Source organism: Solanum dulcamara, chromosome 5, assembly GCF_947179165.1.
Source record: "Solanum dulcamara chromosome 5, daSolDulc1.2, whole genome shotgun sequence".
In the NCBI taxonomy this organism is placed as follows: Eukaryota; Viridiplantae; Streptophyta; class Magnoliopsida; order Solanales; family Solanaceae; genus Solanum; species Solanum dulcamara.
In genome coordinates this window covers 74119656-74139454 of record NC_077241.1, presented here as the reverse complement: position 1 = coordinate 74139454, position 19799 = coordinate 74119656, and the positions used below count along the sequence as shown (strand labels likewise).

The window sequence follows — 19799 nt, the reverse complement described above, 5'->3', positions numbered from 1 at the left end:
AGTTACTTTTTGAAGGGCCATTTTGAGAACTGATATTGTTCTCCCTTTTATGTTGACCACCACCACGACGATTATTATATCGTCCTCTGCCATTGCCACGCCCACGCACATTATTGTGACCTTGATATTTATTATGTCTTCTTTCAGACTGGCCATGTGCTTTACCATATTTGCCTCCGGTAACGGAGCAGTTCCAGTGGGACGGGCTTCATGATTTTTCATTAAAAGGGCATTATGTTGTTCAGCCACCAGAAGGCATGATATCAATTCAGAGTATTTTTTAAAACCCTTTTCACGGTATTGCTGCTGTAATATTACATTAGAGGCATGAAAAGTAGTTAGTGTCTTTTCTAACATGTCCTCATCATTTATATTTTCCCCACATAATTTTAATTGGGAAGTTATTCTAAATACAGCAGAATTATACTCAATTACGGTTTTAAAATCTTGAAACCGTAAGTGCATTCACTCATAACGAGCCCTTGGCAATACCGTTGCCCTGAGGTGGTCATACCTCCCTTTTAAGTCTTTCCACAATTCAAGTGGATCTTTCACTGTTAAGTATTCCATTTTTAGGCTTTCATCTAGATGATGACGAAGGAAAATCATAGCCTTTGCTTTATCCTGACTTGATGCTGTATTTCCTTCAATTATAGCATCACCAAGACCCTTAGCGGTAAGGTGAATTTCAGCATCAAGTACCCATGACAAATAATTTTTACCAGAAATATCAAGTGCCACAAATTCCAATTTTGACAAGTTTGACATGATGAAAATTAATTTGAAAGTAACAAATATAACTTAAAAATTAAATTTCTTTAGTAGATATACCTGATATAGAAGTTAATTTTCTGAAAAATTAGAGCTTCGTGCTGATAACGTGTTATAAATTAACTTACTTGACAATTTTGTAAAGGAAGAAGAACAAGAGAGTAATATAGAAAGTATTAATAGAGAGAGTAGTAATATAGAGAGAGTAATAGTAATTCTCTTCTTTTATATGTTTTGTGTATTTTTACATTGAAGTTTAAGGCTATATTTATAGCCATATTTACAAGTGGAGGAAAATATTAGTGGCAATTTACCCACTTAAAAAGTAAATGGACTATCCACCATTTTAAGTGGACAACCATTTTACTTGGTTGATAATATATTGATTTTTTTTAATAACGTATGAATCAATTAGATCAAGGTTTAAAAATATCTTTTGAGCAATAATATTAGAAGGTGGTCTAATATAAAATTTTGTAAAATATTTCAAAAGTTCTACGTCAGTCACATATCTTTTTTTATTTATATGGTTGAGCATTACATGAACAAATATTAGACTCGAGTTTAACGTTATTTCAACGGATTTGTTTTTAAAGATGACATTTGCCCAATTTTTAAAGAGAAACTTACATAAATATACAATATTAAGAAAATATTTACCATCTATAGCAATAAAAAAATTTCACTGAACACTTATAATATATTTATAATACAGTTTTAATACATATTGCAGAGAACTATATATAAAACATATATAAAACAAGTTTTATAGATGGATAATACATTTATCACATACTTTAATAGACTTATAATACATTATGTCAGTTTCTTATTACACAAACATAATATATATTTTAAAACACTTATAATACATTTATATTGTATGCATAATTCACTTTTAATACAAGTGTAAATTTATTACAGTATTGCTATGTATTGCTATAAATGATAATAAATAAAAAATATCGCTAAAATCAGTAATTAATTTTTAAAAAATACTCAAGCAAATAATTTTTCCATTTCTAAACGTACGACCAAATCTAATTAAAGATCTAAAAAGGGACATTTATGTAAATCATCCCCATGATCTCTTTTTCCCCCCTCTATCGAAGCAACATGTCTTAGTTGAATTCAATTTTGTAAAGTAAGATCTTTATTAACTAATCCATGAAGATCACAAAATATATTTTTATAAAAAATTAGGTGTCATTTTTATATCAAGAAATATAGTATATTAATTGTGTTTTGTCAGTAATGTGTGGGTCATAGAAATTTTACCAAATTTCTTTTCTATATTTGTTGATATGTTTCCTTTTGGTTTATGGCAGACCATTATACGATATATTAGGTTAAGTTCCCTTTTTGTCTTCAAATATATTTGCTTAGAGGTGAGGTATTGTATTTGACATAAATCCACTTTTAATTCCATGTCACCTCGTTGTGATCATATATACAACTAATTAACCTTCTTATTTTATGTTGCTATATTTTTCTTAAAAAATAAACTAGGTTTCGAATGACCTAGTTGTACTAGCAAAAATAACTAGTTTAATAGTCTACTAGGACAAGTGAGAATTTCTATATATATAAATAAGAGTTCAAGATTCAACTATAGAGACATAGTTTGGGTTAATGTCGATGGAAAACAATGCGAGGCTCAAAAGTCTTGAATTAGGCAAATCAGTCGAGCCATTGTAGTTAGTGACGGATTCAGGATTTTCACTTAGAGGATTAGAAAAATAAAAATATAAATGTGAACTAAGGTGCAAATACAAACATCAAAGGGGAAGAGTTCTAAGCTATTCTAACGGTTTAAAAAAAAGTATTAATAGTTGTACATCAGCAAATAATTCAATTTTAAAAAATTAGGCAACTTGTGCTCCCAGCAAGAATCGAACCTGTAAATTGAAAATAGTATTAGCGGCCCAAGTTTAAAAGTCTAGTACGACTAGGTTATCTCTCCTATTTGATTTAGATGGTTCAAAATTAGCATATATACAAAAATATAGAAAACCTACCCTATATACTGTGTAATTTTTTGCCAAGAAGGTTCGGGTGAACCCCTGACACCCATGTAAGTCCGCCCCTGATCGCAGTCAATATTTATCTTGGCAATTGGGCCTAACTATTATAGGTGGTATGAGAGTCATATGTCCTTTAATATGATGGTTAGATAAATCTCAACGAATATATTGAATCCTAAAAAGAATAAGGGTAAGTGTACCATGAACGACTAGCCATTGGATTTGAAAAGGAGTTAAGATCCAACTGCACCATGAATATTGGCTTTTCTATTTAAACAAAAAGCAATTGGATGAACAATGAAGTTATAATTATTAAACTCTATATTTAAACTATTCGTAATAGATTAACTTTATCCTTCATTTATTTTTGGCTAAAAAATTCCTTCACCATTAGTCAACTAGCTAAGAGGTGCTCTCCAACTAGTTAAATAGCATAAAACTACTCTTTTTGCTAACAGTTTTGTCCAATCAATTAAAGTGGCAATAATCTAAATGATAACTGCAAGGGCTGTTGACTTCTTTTCATGTTTTGTGAATGCTTTCAAGAAACTCTCTTTTAAAAATGCTCATGGATTTTGATGATATATTTTCATCTATCAAATTTTGACTTTTAGCTTTAATTTCTTAGAGCATGCAATTCACTACTTTTATTCTCATCCACGTTTAATTGGGATGTCTGTTTTATTCTGTTCAAGCAACATGTGTTGTTTGAACGATAATCGTAATGTTAGGGCTAACTTATACATGCACTTTGATTAATTTTAGCCTTAAACAAGTATATATAGCGGGAGATTTTGTTTCCCACAGTTTAAATAGATGAGAAAAAATTATCTAGTATTTTTATTTTTGCTAGCTAATTAATATTCAAATTTAAGATCTCATGATTTTCAATTCACTTCATTGATTACTAATATATATATATATATATATATATATATATATCAACTATTTTACCTAATTTCTATTTGTCTTGTTGTTACAACTAGATGATATATGTTCCTTTTGGTTGATGGCAGACCATGTCTTAATTAATCAGGATCAATATCTTTGTATTTTAGCCCCTTTGTGCATGATGGATATTGCTAAAAGCAATACAAAAGTTGACAAAAACTTAAATACTGTACACTATTAGGTATAAGTACACTTTTTGTTTTCCTTGCTTACAGGTGAGGTATTTCTTGTGTTTGACATGAATCCACTTTTAATTCTATGTCACTTGTTTGTAATTTCCATTGCTATTGGTTTGTGGTAATACACCTAACATTCACTATTTTTACAAAAAAAAAAGGTCAAAAATATCTTTAACGCTTGTGATCAGAAGCCATCAACGTTATTTTCTATCTCAAATATGTTCCAAAGCAGACGATACCTTGAAAGTTGGGCTTGGACGATGACCATATGTTTTTTCAAATTGGCCATTTTGACCCATGTTCTTCATATATAGGTCACTATTGTCAACATAAATATTCTTTGCAAGAGAAAGTGACCATACCATTTTAATTGTACGTATGGTGGTAATGTTGCCAAGCTAATCCAACTTTTGATATATATTGCACCATGAATATTGGCTTTTTTCTATTAAACAAAAACAATTGGATGGACAATGAAGTTATAATCATTTCCTATCCAAATTCTGTGATCTTCTTCCATTTTATATTCAATCATGCTTCAGAGACAAATTCAGAATTTAAAGTTATGAATTTCTACAACGACCTTAAATTAATATATATAACAATATCTAAGTTTATAATCAAATATTTAAAATATAAAATTTAAACAAAAGTTATTAAGTTTATGAATCTGTAACTATAAGGTTAGATCACCCTGACCCACTCAATCTCATGCCTTCTCTCCCAAAAGTACAAATAAAATTTAAAAAAGAACAAATAAAATCATATAGTGCTGGATGCCATTATATATGTTTCTTTTGCACAAAAAAGTATCAATGCATCATGTGTTAATAATATTCAGAATGTTTTAAAGTTGTTTGTGATTTCATGTGTACAAAGGACAACTTGAGAAGAAGGCTTGTTGTGACTTGTGAGTGATCTTTGCACTTATCATATATAGTACTTGGATATGCATGGAATTATTTTCTCTAATTCCTCTAACTAAAGGAACTTGATTATTACTCCATCGGTTTCAATTTATGTGGATCTATATTTAATCTGACATGAAATTTAAGAAAAAAGGAAGTTTTGAAAACATAGGTATTTAGTATGTTCTTTACTTGTGAATTTCTTTAGTAGGACTAAAGACGGAGGTGCCATTCATCACGCTTATCGTTGTCCCCAGATTTCACTCCTTCAACACTTGTATACTTTTAATGAGTCAGTTATGCCCATGTTCCTTTCTCCAAATGTATGATTCATCGATTCACTAAGTGACTTTTTTTCACCGTTGGTAGCGCTGGAGTACTTATCTTTTAAAATCCTATTAGACTTTCCTCTTCTTTGCTTATTGAAGAAAGTCTTATAATATGACTTCAAACAAGCGAGAAATGTCTTTTTTATGATCTTAAATATATCATCATGCGAATTCAAAATTTAAAGTTCATTAATTTCTAACTATAACAATCCCAATAAATATACAATATTAATTGTGTTCGCATACAAGCAGAGTCGAGAGATAAAATACCCTAAAGAATTAAGAAAGTTAAACAGATGACGTGTCATTATTAGTTTAGGGGTATCTATTTCATTAAAGCTATAGATACTAAGCTAGACATTAGGAGAGGTGAGGAATGAGGTCAATGAGAAATTAATTAAATTCCTAAGTTATATAGTGCCCCCACTTTGTTGAAAAAATAATAGTAATTAATTAGTAAAAGGCTACAACTGATGCCTACGACTATTAATTAATATATTCTCCTTGAGTGCAACTTAATTAATCGCCAATAAGATTGAAAAACTCAACAAAAAATCCCACTTCCCCTTAATTCTTTTTATTAAAATAGTTAACAGTGAATATGCTTTCCCACTGTGTCAAATCTTATTATATGCAAATCTTAATTAATGGAAATTTAATTCTTGATCTCAATCATTAGCGTTATCATTAATTAGTCTAATGCAATTTTTTGTATGATCCTAAATGAAACTGGAAATTTGGACTTATCTAGAAATTGGAAATGTGGAAAAAGCCAGTAGGGTCATCAGGTTCATCCGAATCCCTTTTGATTGAAAATAACATTATATATGTACGGTTAAAATTATTTTTTATGTATATATAGTAAATATTCAATCCTCTTTGACTTTTTCATATATTTATTTTTTCATATTTTAAATCCCTGTAAAACAAAATCTAGCTCCGCCACTAATTATGGCCTAGGTGCTGCAAATTTGTTGTATTAATTCAAAGTCTATTTAGGGACATGATCATGGTTAAATAATAATTGGTTTAAAACAAGTTGCTTGATCACTTTCAATATTCTTTTAATGTTGCCTCTTGACGTTAAATCTTGTTAAGAATGACATCATGGTTTAAGGAGGGCTCCTGTTTTGATGGGAGGAATTGCTTAAGTGGTAATTACTAATTAGCATTCTCCTACATTTTTAATTTTAAAATTGTGGGTCCAAGTCATCGAAGGAATAAAAAGGTGAGAGTCATAAAGGCCTATATGAGATCCTAACAACGTCATGACATGCTCAATTATCTCTTAACTTAGCAATGTTAGGCTCTTTAAGAGAGAGCTCCTATAAACAATCTCTATTTCATCTTATTTAATAGTGTTTTGATTGGACATAAAAATTAAAAGAAAGACTTTTTCATATATATCAAAAATTAAAACTTATGTTCTTAAATATGTTATTATATTTCTATGGTTATGAAAGCATGTATATGAAAGGTAAAACATAGTTTTTAAAATAATTAAAAAAAATTAAATATGAAAAAAAGTATAACTTAAAATGAAAAAGAAATACCCCTAAACGGACGTGTTCATGATGCTTCTTTAAAAAAGATTAAATTAGAGTTGAGTACTACTTAGGTTATTTCATTGGCTAATACTTAGTTATGACAAGGATAAAAAGTTAATTAAGATAATCTTCTTTTGTCCAGTGATTCGGAATTTATTAAGTAGTATTACTCAATTATGTGACTAGTACACTTCTTGGATTTTATTCTTGAAAAAAAGAGTACTAGTCATCATAATCTTTTTTTTATTGAGTAATACTAATTTAGAAGATGAAAGTGAAATAGACTTATGTCTTAAAGATATAATTTTTTTATTAAATATTTTCTTTATTGAGATGCTTATAGTTTTCAAAAAATAATTATTATTATGAATAAAATTTTGTTTTGAACTTCTAAAATGACAAAAAGGTTCAAGTATCACGACAGATAATATGAGACAGAGCGAATAAGAAGTCTAAGATCCCTTTGGATTTGGCCTGAATTGCCTTGAATGTCAACATGAGTTTCAGTAAGTGAATGTCATCTTACCTAATTGTAGAAATTCTGTGGCTCTAGGCTCTAGCCCTCAATGCAGGAGGTATATGCCCTAAAGAAGTACAATATATTGTAGACTTTACAAGGGCTCATTCCAATTCTAGCTAGCTAGGCTGAGTAAAGTGTGATGGAAAATTCTACAACACTTCTTAATAAATAGATTGGATATGGCTTAAACACGTTTTTTTTACTTGCTGATTTGATTATAAGTGGTAACTAGAAGCATTATTTTCAATTATTTACTTATAATAAGACTAAAATAACTTTAGGAGCAATAATAATCTACTATCATAAACCTCTCTACCCCGCAAAAATAGGAGAGACATATGTACATTTTCTCCCATTTTTTTTGTGAGATTATACTGAATATGTTGTTGTCGTCGAAGGCAACAGTTTAACTTAACGAAAATGAAATTTAAGGGTCCAAGTCCTGTTATTCTCAATGAAAAGAAATCTTTAGATTATTATTGCTTTTACAAAGAATGGATGCTAGTCACACATTTTCAAATTCCTAAAAGAATAGGTCAAAGTTCCTCAACCTTTTGTTTTGTGATTCCTCTTCCAAGCTAATTATATTTTAAAAAAACTTTACTGGACCCTTTTTCCACTTTTATTTGCATGCTTTCTTAGTGTCTTTTTGACTGAGGGATAAAAGGAGAAAAATTAATCATAAGGGTATAATGGTCACCCTAAAAAGAATCAGAGGACCAGATTGTACTTTCAAGCAAATCAGGGGACATCATTTAGGTGTTTTTATGCCTCAACCAAAAGTATTATGATGTGAAGGAGATTCTTTCACTATTAATTAATATTTTCCACTTTGATTATTAAGAAAATGGAGAAAACAAATTCTAATAGCAAACGCTTCCTCTTTTAGTTGGTCCTACAGTATATTATAATTTCGATAGTCGGACCAATAAGTCTCGGATATATAACAGAAAGCTTCCCAAAAAAAGAGGAAGAAAAAGGATGTTATTCCCATTGCTTATATAAAACCTTGTCATTGTAACCCAAAGAAACTACATTACACTTAACCAAAAAAATGGTTTTGTCCAATTACCTTAATTCTCTGTCCAAAACACCTCAAAAGCTAAAGAAAAGGATGTTAGCAACATGGACACCAGACCAAGAACTCAACAAAGTGAGGCTAAGGTCTGGTGCTGACATGAAGAGGAAACTGACTTGGTATGATTTAGTAGCTCTTGGAGTTGGAGGAATGCTTGGTGTTGGAGTTTTTGTAACAACTGGCCATGTTGCTCGTAAAAACGCGGGCCCTTCTGTTTTTATCTCATACATAATTGCTGCTGTATCTGCCCTTCTTTCTTCCTTGTGTTATACTGAGTTCTCTGTTGATGTTCCTGTTGCTGGTGGCGCTTTCAGTTATCTCCGAGTTACTTTTGGTAAGGATTTAATTTATATATACTAACAGACACATCATCTAAAAGATAACTACATGTAACTGTCCATATAAATAAGGTAGGATTTGATTTCTTAGATTGTTACTCAACTAATAGTTATCTCAGAAAGTCTATCCTTCTTCTGGATTCAAATTTTTTTCAACAAAGAAAGTGACTTTCTGAGATAATAATTATTAGTTGAGTGACCATCTGAGAAACCAACTCGATGAAGGTAGCTAGCAAGTTTATATACTCCATCTTGTAATAGATATTAACTTGATGAAGTTAAATGGATGCAGGGGAATTTGTGGGATACTTTGCAGGAGCAAATATATTAATGGAATATGTGTTGTCAAATGCTGCTGTTTCAAGAAGTTTTACAGAGTATTTGTCATGTGCCTTTGGTAGAAATGATCCAAATTCATGGAGAATCCATGTACATGGTTTAATGCAAGGTTACAACATGTTGGATCTCCCCGCGGTCGCGTTGATTATTGTCCTCACTATTTGCTTGTGTCATAGGTATATATGTTCACTATAGTCAAATCTCTTTATAATGACTTCATTTGTTTAATAGAAAAAGATTGTTATAGAGACGTTTGAGTTTACCTTTTGGTGGTTTTTGATAGTGATATGAGTGGTGTATCTATTTTGCAGCACTAAAGAGAGCTCAATGTTGAACCTGATAATGACAGTCTTCCATGTGGTCTTTTTTGGATTTATAATAATAGCTGGATTTTGCAATGGGAAGATTGAGAACTTAATAAGGCCAGGAGGAATAGCTCCTTATGGTGTGAGAGGGATTCTTGATGGAGCAGCCATAGTTTACTTCAGTTATATTGGATATGACACAGTGTCCACCATGGCTGAAGAAATAAGAAACCCTTCAAAGGCTCTACCTGTGGGAATTGTTGGCTCTGTCCTCATTGTCTCTGCCCTCTATTGCCTCATGGCTGTATCTTTGTGCCTTTTGCTACCTTATAACATGGTACGTACTTAGTTCAACTGACTTATATACACCGACAGTGTAAAGAATTTACCAGTAAAATTTTACTTATTATACCTACATAGTTGATTACATATCTTATTTTCATATAACAATCTATCAACGTTGTTAGTATATAGAAGTTCAACACGTTTATAAGTATTTGTAGATTCCAGAAGGAGCATCATTTTCTGCAGTTTTCGAGTTGATGGGGTGGAAATGGGCAAGCAATGTAGTAGGGGCAGGTGCAAGTTTAGGGATTGTGGCATCTCTATTAGTAGCCATGCTTGGACAAGCAAGATACCTTTGTGTCATTGGGAGGGCTAGACTTGTACCTTCTTGGTTTGCAAAAGTACATCCTACTACCGGCACTCCACTAAATGCTACTATTGTCTTGGGTAAGTAATAGTACTAAATATTTGTCGTACAATTTCATCTAAAAATTTAAATTATTAAAAAAAAATACACTTTTAATAGATTGAATTAATCAACTAACAATAACTTGTTTTGTATGTTTTTGGTAGTTGTATTTCCCCCCTTTTTTTATTCATTTGTTTTCCTTAGTGGTGATAAAAGTAGATTAGTTAGTTAACTATTATCATCAAAATATTCATATATACGTGGAAGAATAAATTGCCTTTCTGAGCAAAGCTTATATCACAAGAAAGTCTCCCTCCTTTTTCAAAACTAATGAATGTGGTCTATTAGCTAATATGCATCAAAGAATAACTTTTATTCCCTCTGTTTCAATTTATTTGTCTGATTTTGACTTCACACAAAATTTTAAAAAATATAAAATACTTTTGAATCTTGTAGTTCTAAACATGTCATGTGAAAAGTTAGAATGAAAAAAAGGGGATGAGGCATTCTTTTTGAAACGAAAAAGGTAAGACAAACAAATTGAAACGGAGGGAGTATTTATTAAGACGCGATAAACTTTATATTTCTTATTTCATTCATTTTTTTTGTTTCTATTTTGTAGGTATATGCCAAGCATCAATTGCATTATTCACAGAGCTTAATATTGTAATAGAGATGATCTCCATTGGCACATTACTAGTATTTTACTTAGTGTCCAATGCACTTATATACCGTCGATATGTAATCCTTAGCAAAAATCCACCACTTCACACTCTTTTCTTCCTTTTCCTTCTTTCATCCACCTCTTTTGCATTCTCATTATCATGGAAATTCAAATTACATTGGTGGAATCTCATGTTATTTGCGGTCATTACTATTTCCGCGACAGTTATTTTCCAGTATTTGGTCCCTCTGGTCGTTACGGAACGACCAGAGAGTTGGTTAGTTCCCTTCATGCCATGGCCTGCTACGATATCGATTTTCCTAAATGTGTTTCTCATGACAGCATTGAAAATGGTGGCATATAAAAGATTTGGTATATGGACTGGTGTTATAACAATATTTTATGTACTATATGGTGTCCACTCAACATATCATGCTGAAGAAATATTGGAAATGGTTGTTGTTGATAATGTGAATACCAATTCTTCCACCCAACAACAAATTACTAAGGTTGAGATTCAACTTGTTTAGTAATATATAGTACAATTTTTCGTTGAGGCTATTTCATTGCCTAGGCATGTTAGTGCTCTATATATACAGTAAATTTAAAAGTAAATAATGTAATTTTTACTGTACAGGGGTAAGGTGGAATGTCCCCCCTGTCATGTATATATTTTTGGTCATGATATACAGTAAATAATGATGATATCCAATCTTAGGGTGAGTAATCAAGAGTCAGATCCAAGATTTCGACAGAATGGGTATACTATTATGAAGAGATGAATGTAAAATATAAATTTGATCGGTTTAATATTTAGGTTTTTATCATTGAACTCGTTTTTTATTTTATTATTTATTTATGAGAACCGACCCTACACGAGGCTCCCACCTCTCGTGCACAGTCAGGGGTTGAGCAGCACCCCCAAGCCTTAACATAAATAAAAATAATAAAAATACACAGAGGGGACATAAACCTTACCTCTGAACTTAAGACGGTTCATAAGTCAGCCGACCTACTAAGATCGGCCAGCTCATCCCCATTGGTAGATGGAAAACGATAAACCTATGAGAGGACTCCTCTCGATACAATAAAACTAAGAAAAACGTAAATGAGGGAAACTCTCCCCTTCCATGTCAATACAAGAAGGAAACCTACACTAGTCCTATTCAACTAAGCTACATTAAAACATAGCTAAATTGAAGAACAAATATATGAACCTTCCCATTTCCATGGATCGAGATCGTTTATTTCATCTTCGCCTTCTTAATCTTTTTCATACCGAGCTTGTCCATGAGATGTGAGTGCTTCATGCAATGTCAGTGCATGGTGTTGCAGATTTGGTGACATATGGATGTATTCCATTTGATGAGTCTTCAGTCGGCTAACTTTTTCAAGGTCGCTCGACTAACGTCTCCAATTATCCGTTTGGGTTGTGACTTCTTGAGGTCTGTAGTTGCTACATATGCTATCATACTATAACATGTGGGATCATTTTGATGTTGCATGATGCATATTGTTAAGACTTTGCTGACTGTTGCTGAATTGTGTGTTGCTTTTGGCTTATGTTGTTGCTGATCCTGTTGAATGGTTGATGTTGTTGATGCATATGGAGCTTCTGTGTGACCTGCAGAATCAGTTGGACCACAAACAAGTACTGCTGTTGTTGCTCTGGTATCTGCTAGACACAAGGCACAATGCTGTTGTAGCTTTACATGTTGCATGGCAGCTGCATATGTATACCTGCACAAATTGAACAACAAGCAGAGATGCAGGAGGGGGACATGGCTTGTGCAACTACAGCTTGTTGGAGTTTGCATCTTCTGATGCTCCATCAACCTGCATAAACAAATAAGCAAACACAAAGGGGGGGTCCAAGAGTAGTTAGCTCTTGTTGGTTCCAACAGTTGCTCCAGCAGGGGTTGTTTGGTTTCCTCATCTGCTGTAGTTGCATTGTTGAGAAACAGCCATAGTGAGTGCTGACTGTTGGAAGTTGATGGATTTGTTACACTTGCACAAAAGCAATCAAACAAGAAACAAACAACAAAACAAAAAATAGGCTTGCACTCCATTGGTTGATGGTGTTCTGCAGATTCCTGTTGGTTGTTGTTTTTGTTGTGTGATTCATCAAGGTGTTGTAGGGTGTTGGTTGTTGGTGATCTTATTGTGGGATGCTGCACGTGTGTTGCAACCATGAATGGGCCTCCAATTGCTGGATGGTTTATTGTATGTCTACAACTACCTGCACATCCAAGAATGAGAAGAAAAGAGAAGACCTCTACTCTATTCTTCACCTCTAGTGGTATGTTGATTATTCTATGAAAGCAATCAACTAGGGAGACTCTCCCTTTACAATATGACATAGCTATGTTGAATAAGAAACAGTACATTGCAAAATGCATATAGAAAACTATTGCACAATCTAACTTAAGATATATTATTCAAGGAGGTTGTTTGATCCTTTTTAGGCTTTTCCTTCTGAAACTTGCTAGTCCTAGCTTGTCCATCTTGAAGTAACCCTTGGTTTCTTTTGGCAGCTGCTGTAAGTTGTAGAATTGTTGTGTATTATTGAACATGTGGCTGCATTTAGATAAGGTATCTGCAGGGTGATTTGCTTCTCTGAATATGTGTATGCACTAGAAGAATTCCAAAAGCTGGACCAAAGACTGTAAATTTGCAACATATTTATAAATGCTCCAAGGTGGTTTGATATCTTGTTTCAGTCACTTGGTCAATAATTCTGAATCAACTTCCAATATCACTCTATTGTAGCCATGTTGGAGGCACCATTTGATGCCAATAGCTGCTGCCTGCACCTCTGCTTGGTTGTTAGTACCATGTCCCAATGGAGTTGCAAAGGCATATATTAAGTTCCCATTGTGATCTCTTAATATTCCCCCTGCTCCAATTTTCCCAGGGTTGTCTAGTGCACTTCCATCAGTATTCAACTTCACTATGGAAGGTGGAGGCCTGATCCATACCACTTTGATCACTCTCATATCATGCTGGCATTGTTCTACCATAGTAACTAGCTCCTTCCAGCTCTCTGGCCACTTAATGTAGGGGTAAGCATTGTTTATCAGCATGTATAGATCCTTACCTATGGACAATTTAACTCTAGTAACACTAGATTTTTTTCCTCCATACTTGCTTGCACATCTATTCTTCCATATATGCCAACAAACAAAGATAGGAGTGGCCTGCAACATGAGCTTATGGACATCATTATTGGGCTTGGAAGTCCACCACTTCATCAGGATGCATCTCAGGGATATGGTGTCATGCAGGATCCCTCAGGAACTGGAGAGTTGTTGCCAAATATGCTTGGCAAAATCTCCAGAAGCAAATATGTGCTCTATATCATCCAATCCAGGTCTGTAGCAACAAGAGCATGCTGCTGGTGCTATTCCAAACTGGATAAGTTTATTATTGGTGGGCAGCTTATATCTGAGAGCTCTCCAAAGTAGAAAGGAAACTTTGAAAGGAATGTTGGTGTGCCAAGTGCTGCCATCAATTAAGGTCCTAGCTTTCTTCTCCCTGATTTGTTCCCAAGCAGATTTGCATGTGAAGCCACCATGAGAATTCAGTTTCCAGCAAGCTTGATCAGGTATGTTGTGTTTGTAGATAATATCAGTGCTAAGTATCTGCTGCACCAGCTGAGGAGGGGCATCTTTTCTGTTTTTCTGCATATTCCATTCCCCATTCTCCAAGTATTCAGAGACTGTAGTATTATTGAGCCTTGGTAGATAGCTATTGTGATTAGATAGGGGTCCTATACCCATCCAATCATCCCACCAAAAGCTGAATGTACCTGAATTGATGTGCCAATTTATATGAGGCTCAATATTCATTTTATTTGCCACCATATGCTTCCACATAAGAGATTGACCTGTATTCTATTTTTTTATCACTGGATGTGCTCTTTGGCAGTACTTAGCCTTTAAGAATTCTCCCCATAGTGTCTTCTTGGACCTGAAGGTCCACCACTGTTTGTATTGCAAGGCCAAGCACACATCTTGTATGTTTTTCATACCAATATCCCCTTCCTCCACAAGGTAGCTGAGTGTCTCCCAGGATGCCCAATGGTATTTTCTCTTTTCTTTGTCCCAACCCCAGAAAAAATCTGCCATAAGGCTTGTAATTTGTTTAAGGGTAGTGACTGTAGGGGTGATAGATGACAGCAGGTGGATTGGAAGGGATTGCAACACTAACTTAATAAGAGTAGCTCTTCCCCCATAGCTCAATATTTTGGTCTGCCATCCTCTAATCCTGGAGATCACTTTGGAGACCATACTAGTAAAGTAAATGATTCTTTGACCCCCAATATATAAGGGACATCCTAAATAGGTAATAGGGCCATGAGTTGATTTGAAACCAGTGATAGAAGTTACCCTTTCAATAATAGCTGGATCAGTATTCAGAGGGATCATACATTGACTCTTTTCTTTGTTAATAAGCTGTCCTGATGTGTGTTCATATAGCTGCATAGTCTTCATGATCAGCTTGAGGGAAAAGTTGGAGGTTGAAGTGAAAATAATTACATCATCAGCAAAGCTCAGGTGATTAATTGAAGGACCCTTCTTCTCCATGTGAAAGCCTGTGTACAAATAGTGTTGATGAAGGTTGTTGAGTAGTCTTGACAGCACCTCAGCACCTAAAATAAATAGGGCTGGAGACAAAGAATCTCCCTGTTTGAGGCCTCTTGTAGAATGAAAGAAACCATGCCTACCTCCATTCACAATAACTGAGTACCAGTTATTAGCCATTAACCTCCAAACCATGTCAATAAATACATCTCCAAAACCCATTCTTCTCATAACTAGACATATAAATGACCAAGACACCCTGTCATAGGCTTTGGCCATGTCTAGTTTGATAACAACATTGTCTCCAATCTTTGGTTTTTTGATGCCATGAATGATCTCTTGTGCTAACATAATATTTTCAGAAATGCTTCTTCCTTGTACAAACCCAGACTGATTTTCAGAGATTACCTGAGGGAGAATTGGGGCTAGTCTGAGGTAAAGGACTTTAGAAATCACTTTATTGGTGAAGTTGCTGAGTGATATAGGCTTGAAATCTGAAAGTTTATTAGGATGGTCTACTTTTGGGAGTAGAATCAAACAATCATGTGTGATGAACTTGGGAATAGAATGTCCACAACAAAAGTACTTTACTAAGTTTAACAAATCTTCACTAATAATATCCCAACAAGTATGGAAGAATTTGTCATTAAATCCATCAGTAACTCTCAAGAGGAGCAACAGTATACATCATCAAAAATGCTCTAAATTTTGCAGGAATACAACAACTACAACAATTGTAGAGCCCAACAAATTTCAGCCCGAACGGAGAATCGGAGACGTTAGTCGAGCGACCTTGAAAAAGATAGCCGATTGTTATGGAACCCCTTTGTTTCTTCTTCTTTGGCAAAATCCAAATTTTAACAAGTTTCAACAACTTGTATGTTAGCTATTATATGGACCCAAGAATGTAAAGCCCGAATGGATTCTCAGAAACGTTAGTCGAGCATCACAGAAGATATGACCGATCTCGACCCATGCAAAGGAAATTGGGTATACTTGATTTTCTTCAATTTAGCTAGGTTCTGTACCTTAGTTGAATAGAACTAGTTTCCTATACTTGATCTTCCTAGTCGAGAGGAGTCCTCTAATTACATAGCTTCCATTTTATTTTCGGAGGTAAGTCCTTTCACGTCCCCCTCCTTGTACTCGTCAGTTTACTTTTATATATATAAGATGATTTTTTTTAAAAAAAAACATATCGAAGACTCGAAGATAGTAGATTACTACTTTAAAGTTTAACATTCAAAAGTGAGTGAGGGTCCTGAAGTCATATTCAGAACTTGGAAATGGAATTACCCCCAAAGCTCACATCATATCCTGCTTACATCTAAGATATGCCAAAAGAAAGAGAAAAGATAGGCTTTACATACCTATACCAAAAACATACCAAGAGAAGCTTCACATACCTCTTATGAGTTACTCTTTATTCCGTTCGCCTCGTCGTCCTTTGAACCTATTCAATATGAAAGAAATATGAATGACTGTTCAGCACCTTTAATTATACACGAGTATTCACAGAACTCATTTCATCACTGAGAGAAAATACAGCAGCTTTCAACTCCTCCTTGGTAGGCATAGCATTAAGAATTTGGTTTTGCTGAGCTGTGATGGTATTGGGTATGCATTTTAGGATATCTTCATTGATCAAATCCTCTTTTCCAGTAAAGATCTTCTCAAAGTATTCACAGGCAGCAATAGCTATGTTTTGATCACCTTGAATGGTGTTTTCTTGGTCATCAGTGATTTTATGAATAAATAATCTTCTTCTCCTTCCTCTGATGATAGCATGAAAATATTTGGAGTTGGCATCTCCATCCTTAAACCACTGAAGCTGAGTTTTTTGCTTAAGGATGGAATGCTCTGTCTTCAAATATCTAATGTACTGAGCATTCACCTGATTAAGCTTGCTCCGATTACTTTCAGAATTGTTTTGGATGATAGCCTCTTCTGCTTGTTGTACCTTCTGTTCAAATTCCTTGACAGCTTCATATATGTCTCCATACTGTTGTCTTGACCAAGTGCTAAGAGTGTTTGCCACCCTCTTAAGTTTCATATGGAATATTCTCATTGGATTACCTTCAATAGATTCTTCCCACCAGGCTCTAACAGTGTCCAAAAAGGATTCATTCTCCACCCAGCAATTAAGGAACTTGAAGTATTTTATAGGATTACTATGAGTCTCCTTGCATTCAAGTAAAAGAGGACAGTGGTATGAACCTGTAGAAGCAAGATGAGTCATGGTAGTCATAGGCATTATCTCTAACCACCTATCATTCACCATGGCCCTGTCCAACCTCTTCCATATTCTAGCTTCCATGTCCCTGTTGTTGCACCATGTAAAATTCTGCCCATGGAAGCCCAAATCAGTGAGACCACATGCTTCAATTACACTTATGAACTCAAGACTTTTGTTCATATTGTATGGTTGCCCTCCTAGTTTTTCTTCAACATCTGTGATCACATTAAAGTCTCCAATAGTGCACCATGGTTTGTTTGTGTTAGCATACTGCAGCATTTTATCCCAAAGGCTCCTTCTCATGTAATCCTTACACTTGGCATAAACAAAGGTAATAATATGGGAATTAGGATTAGCCACATGTTTGATTTCACAAGTAACCTGCTGTTCATCTTGATCTATAACAGAGCAGTCCACATCCTGATTCCAAAACAACCAAATTTTGTTATTGGGATTATGGATGGCGCTGTCCATTCTCAATTGATTTCTGTAGTGGTTGAGCTGTGATTGCTTTGCAAATGGTTCCAGAATTGTTAACATGGATAGGTTGTGATAATCCTTGAGTTTTTGGAGTCTGTCTAAGGCGCCTTGAGTATCAATACTCCTTGCATTCCAGCAAATTGTACTAATCATCAAAGTTTGTGGGATTTAGACCTTGTGTTGATGTTGCTTTTGACAGCAACATTATCAGAACTGGTGATGGTACTTTTCTTATTCTTCTTCTTTGCTTGCTTACTTGTTGAAGATGGATCATTTTCCTCATTGACCTGCTGCTTTTCCTTCTGCAAAAAAGCTTCCATAGTGGTTCTAAAGGCTTTTATTATTATAGGTCAAAAATTAATTCTTATTTTTTAAAACAGTGTCGAAGATATTGGGATTAGTTGCAAGAGATTTTTATAAAATTCATTCATTATTACTCCATCCATTTTAATTTGTTTATATTACTTTTCTTTATAGTCCCTTTCAGAAAGAATGTCTCTTTCATTTATTGTCAATTATTTAATTTTAATTTTTCACATGACATGTTTAAAATCATAAAATTAAGGGCATTTGGTACCTTCTACATATTTTTAATTTAAGATCACAAGATTCAAAAATCTTCTTTATTTTTTAAACTCCGTGTCAAGTCAAAATCAGACAAACAAACTGCAATTAATGGAGTACTAGTTTTAGTAGACGCATTTATATTCAAAAATGATACTTGAAAAGATGCATTAAATCATCATCGCATTATATGATACTTTAAGTGTGGAGTTTAACAATATAACACTACTATGATCTAGGAATCGGAGAATATGGATTCACGTGAACTTAGAAATCCTCTCAAAATACTCCCCTGAATGAGTTAAGAGTCCGAATTGATTGAGAAATTGATTGGTGATCTTGAATCAAGTTAAATAAGGTGTCTTGTGGATAATTTATATCGTAACTGAAATATGAATTTATTTAATTCATGTCTTTGATTTATGATTTCGATCTCTAAGAGTTCAAGATGTATGCAATAACAGTAAAAGCAATACTTACATAATCACGTTACTTTATAAAATAATTATAAGACCCTAGTTATATGTGCATCATGAATCATAATGGCTGGCCTTAATCATTTTTATCACCTTCTTCATATTTGTTCTTCACATAATCTTTAACTGATCATAACAAAATCATTAGATCGTAGACAAGATCGAGGGTGTGTTCCATATGGGGGAAACGTTTTCCTTTTTTTTTTTTGTGTGTTTGGCTAGTCAACAATTTTGAAAATATTTTCTTTAGTAAAACAAGCTTCTTGAAAATAAGAAAAATGACTTATAATGAAAGTAGCAAAAACAAGACGCATTGTCTCTTTCCCACCCTCAGAACCAACCATCACCCCCAACTCCCCATCGCCCCACCCTCACCCCCAACCCATTCTCATAATGTCGTCTTAACTAAATATATACAAATACTTTTAGAATATATATTTTTTTACTTGCATATCGAACACCAGAAAATAAGTAAGAAATCACTTATTTTCTTAAAAAACGTTTTCTTGGAAAATATTTTCTTTCGTACCGAACACTCCTGAAAGAAAAATATTACTCCTATATTTCAGTTCAGGGAAAATGACTACAATAACACCTAAATTATGATCGAATTTACAGTAACACATTCATATTTTACGAAGTCTATGATACATTTATATCCAGTGAGCTGGCCAAGGCCAAAAAATATATATATACATGACAAAGGGGTATATTAATTCCTCCTTACCCCTGTACAGTAAAAATTACATTATTTACTTTTACTGAATATATAGAGCACTAACATGCCTAGGTAATTAAATGTTGTACTATACA

General features: G+C 33.7%; 1 protein-coding gene across 1 annotated transcript; it reads left to right on the top strand.

The window, feature by feature from the left end:
- The first annotated feature begins 8283 nt into the window (after positions 1-8283).
- On the top strand, positions 8284-11177 carry LOC129890759 (cationic amino acid transporter 6, chloroplastic-like). Its single transcript, XM_055966246.1, has 5 exons — positions 8284-8641; positions 8938-9160; positions 9296-9626; positions 9793-10021; positions 10606-11177. The coding sequence occupies exons 1-5, from the start codon at positions 8284-8286 to the stop codon at positions 11175-11177; spliced, it is 1713 nt and encodes a 570-aa protein (XP_055822221.1).
- Positions 11178-19799: the final 8622 nt, after the last annotated feature.

Excerpts from the sequence above, each read along its gene's own strand:
- LOC129890759 (XM_055966246.1), top strand. The coding sequence starts at position 8,284 with ATGGTTTTGTCCAATTACCTTAATTCTCTGTCCAAAACACCTCAAAAG. Across the intron at positions 8,642-8,937 it reads TTATCTCCGAGTTACTTTTG|GGGAATTTGTGGGATACTTT; the intron begins GTAAGGATTTAA and ends AAATGGATGCAG. Across the intron at positions 9,627-9,792 it reads TTTTGCTACCTTATAACATG|ATTCCAGAAGGAGCATCATT; the intron begins GTACGTACTTAG and ends AAGTATTTGTAG.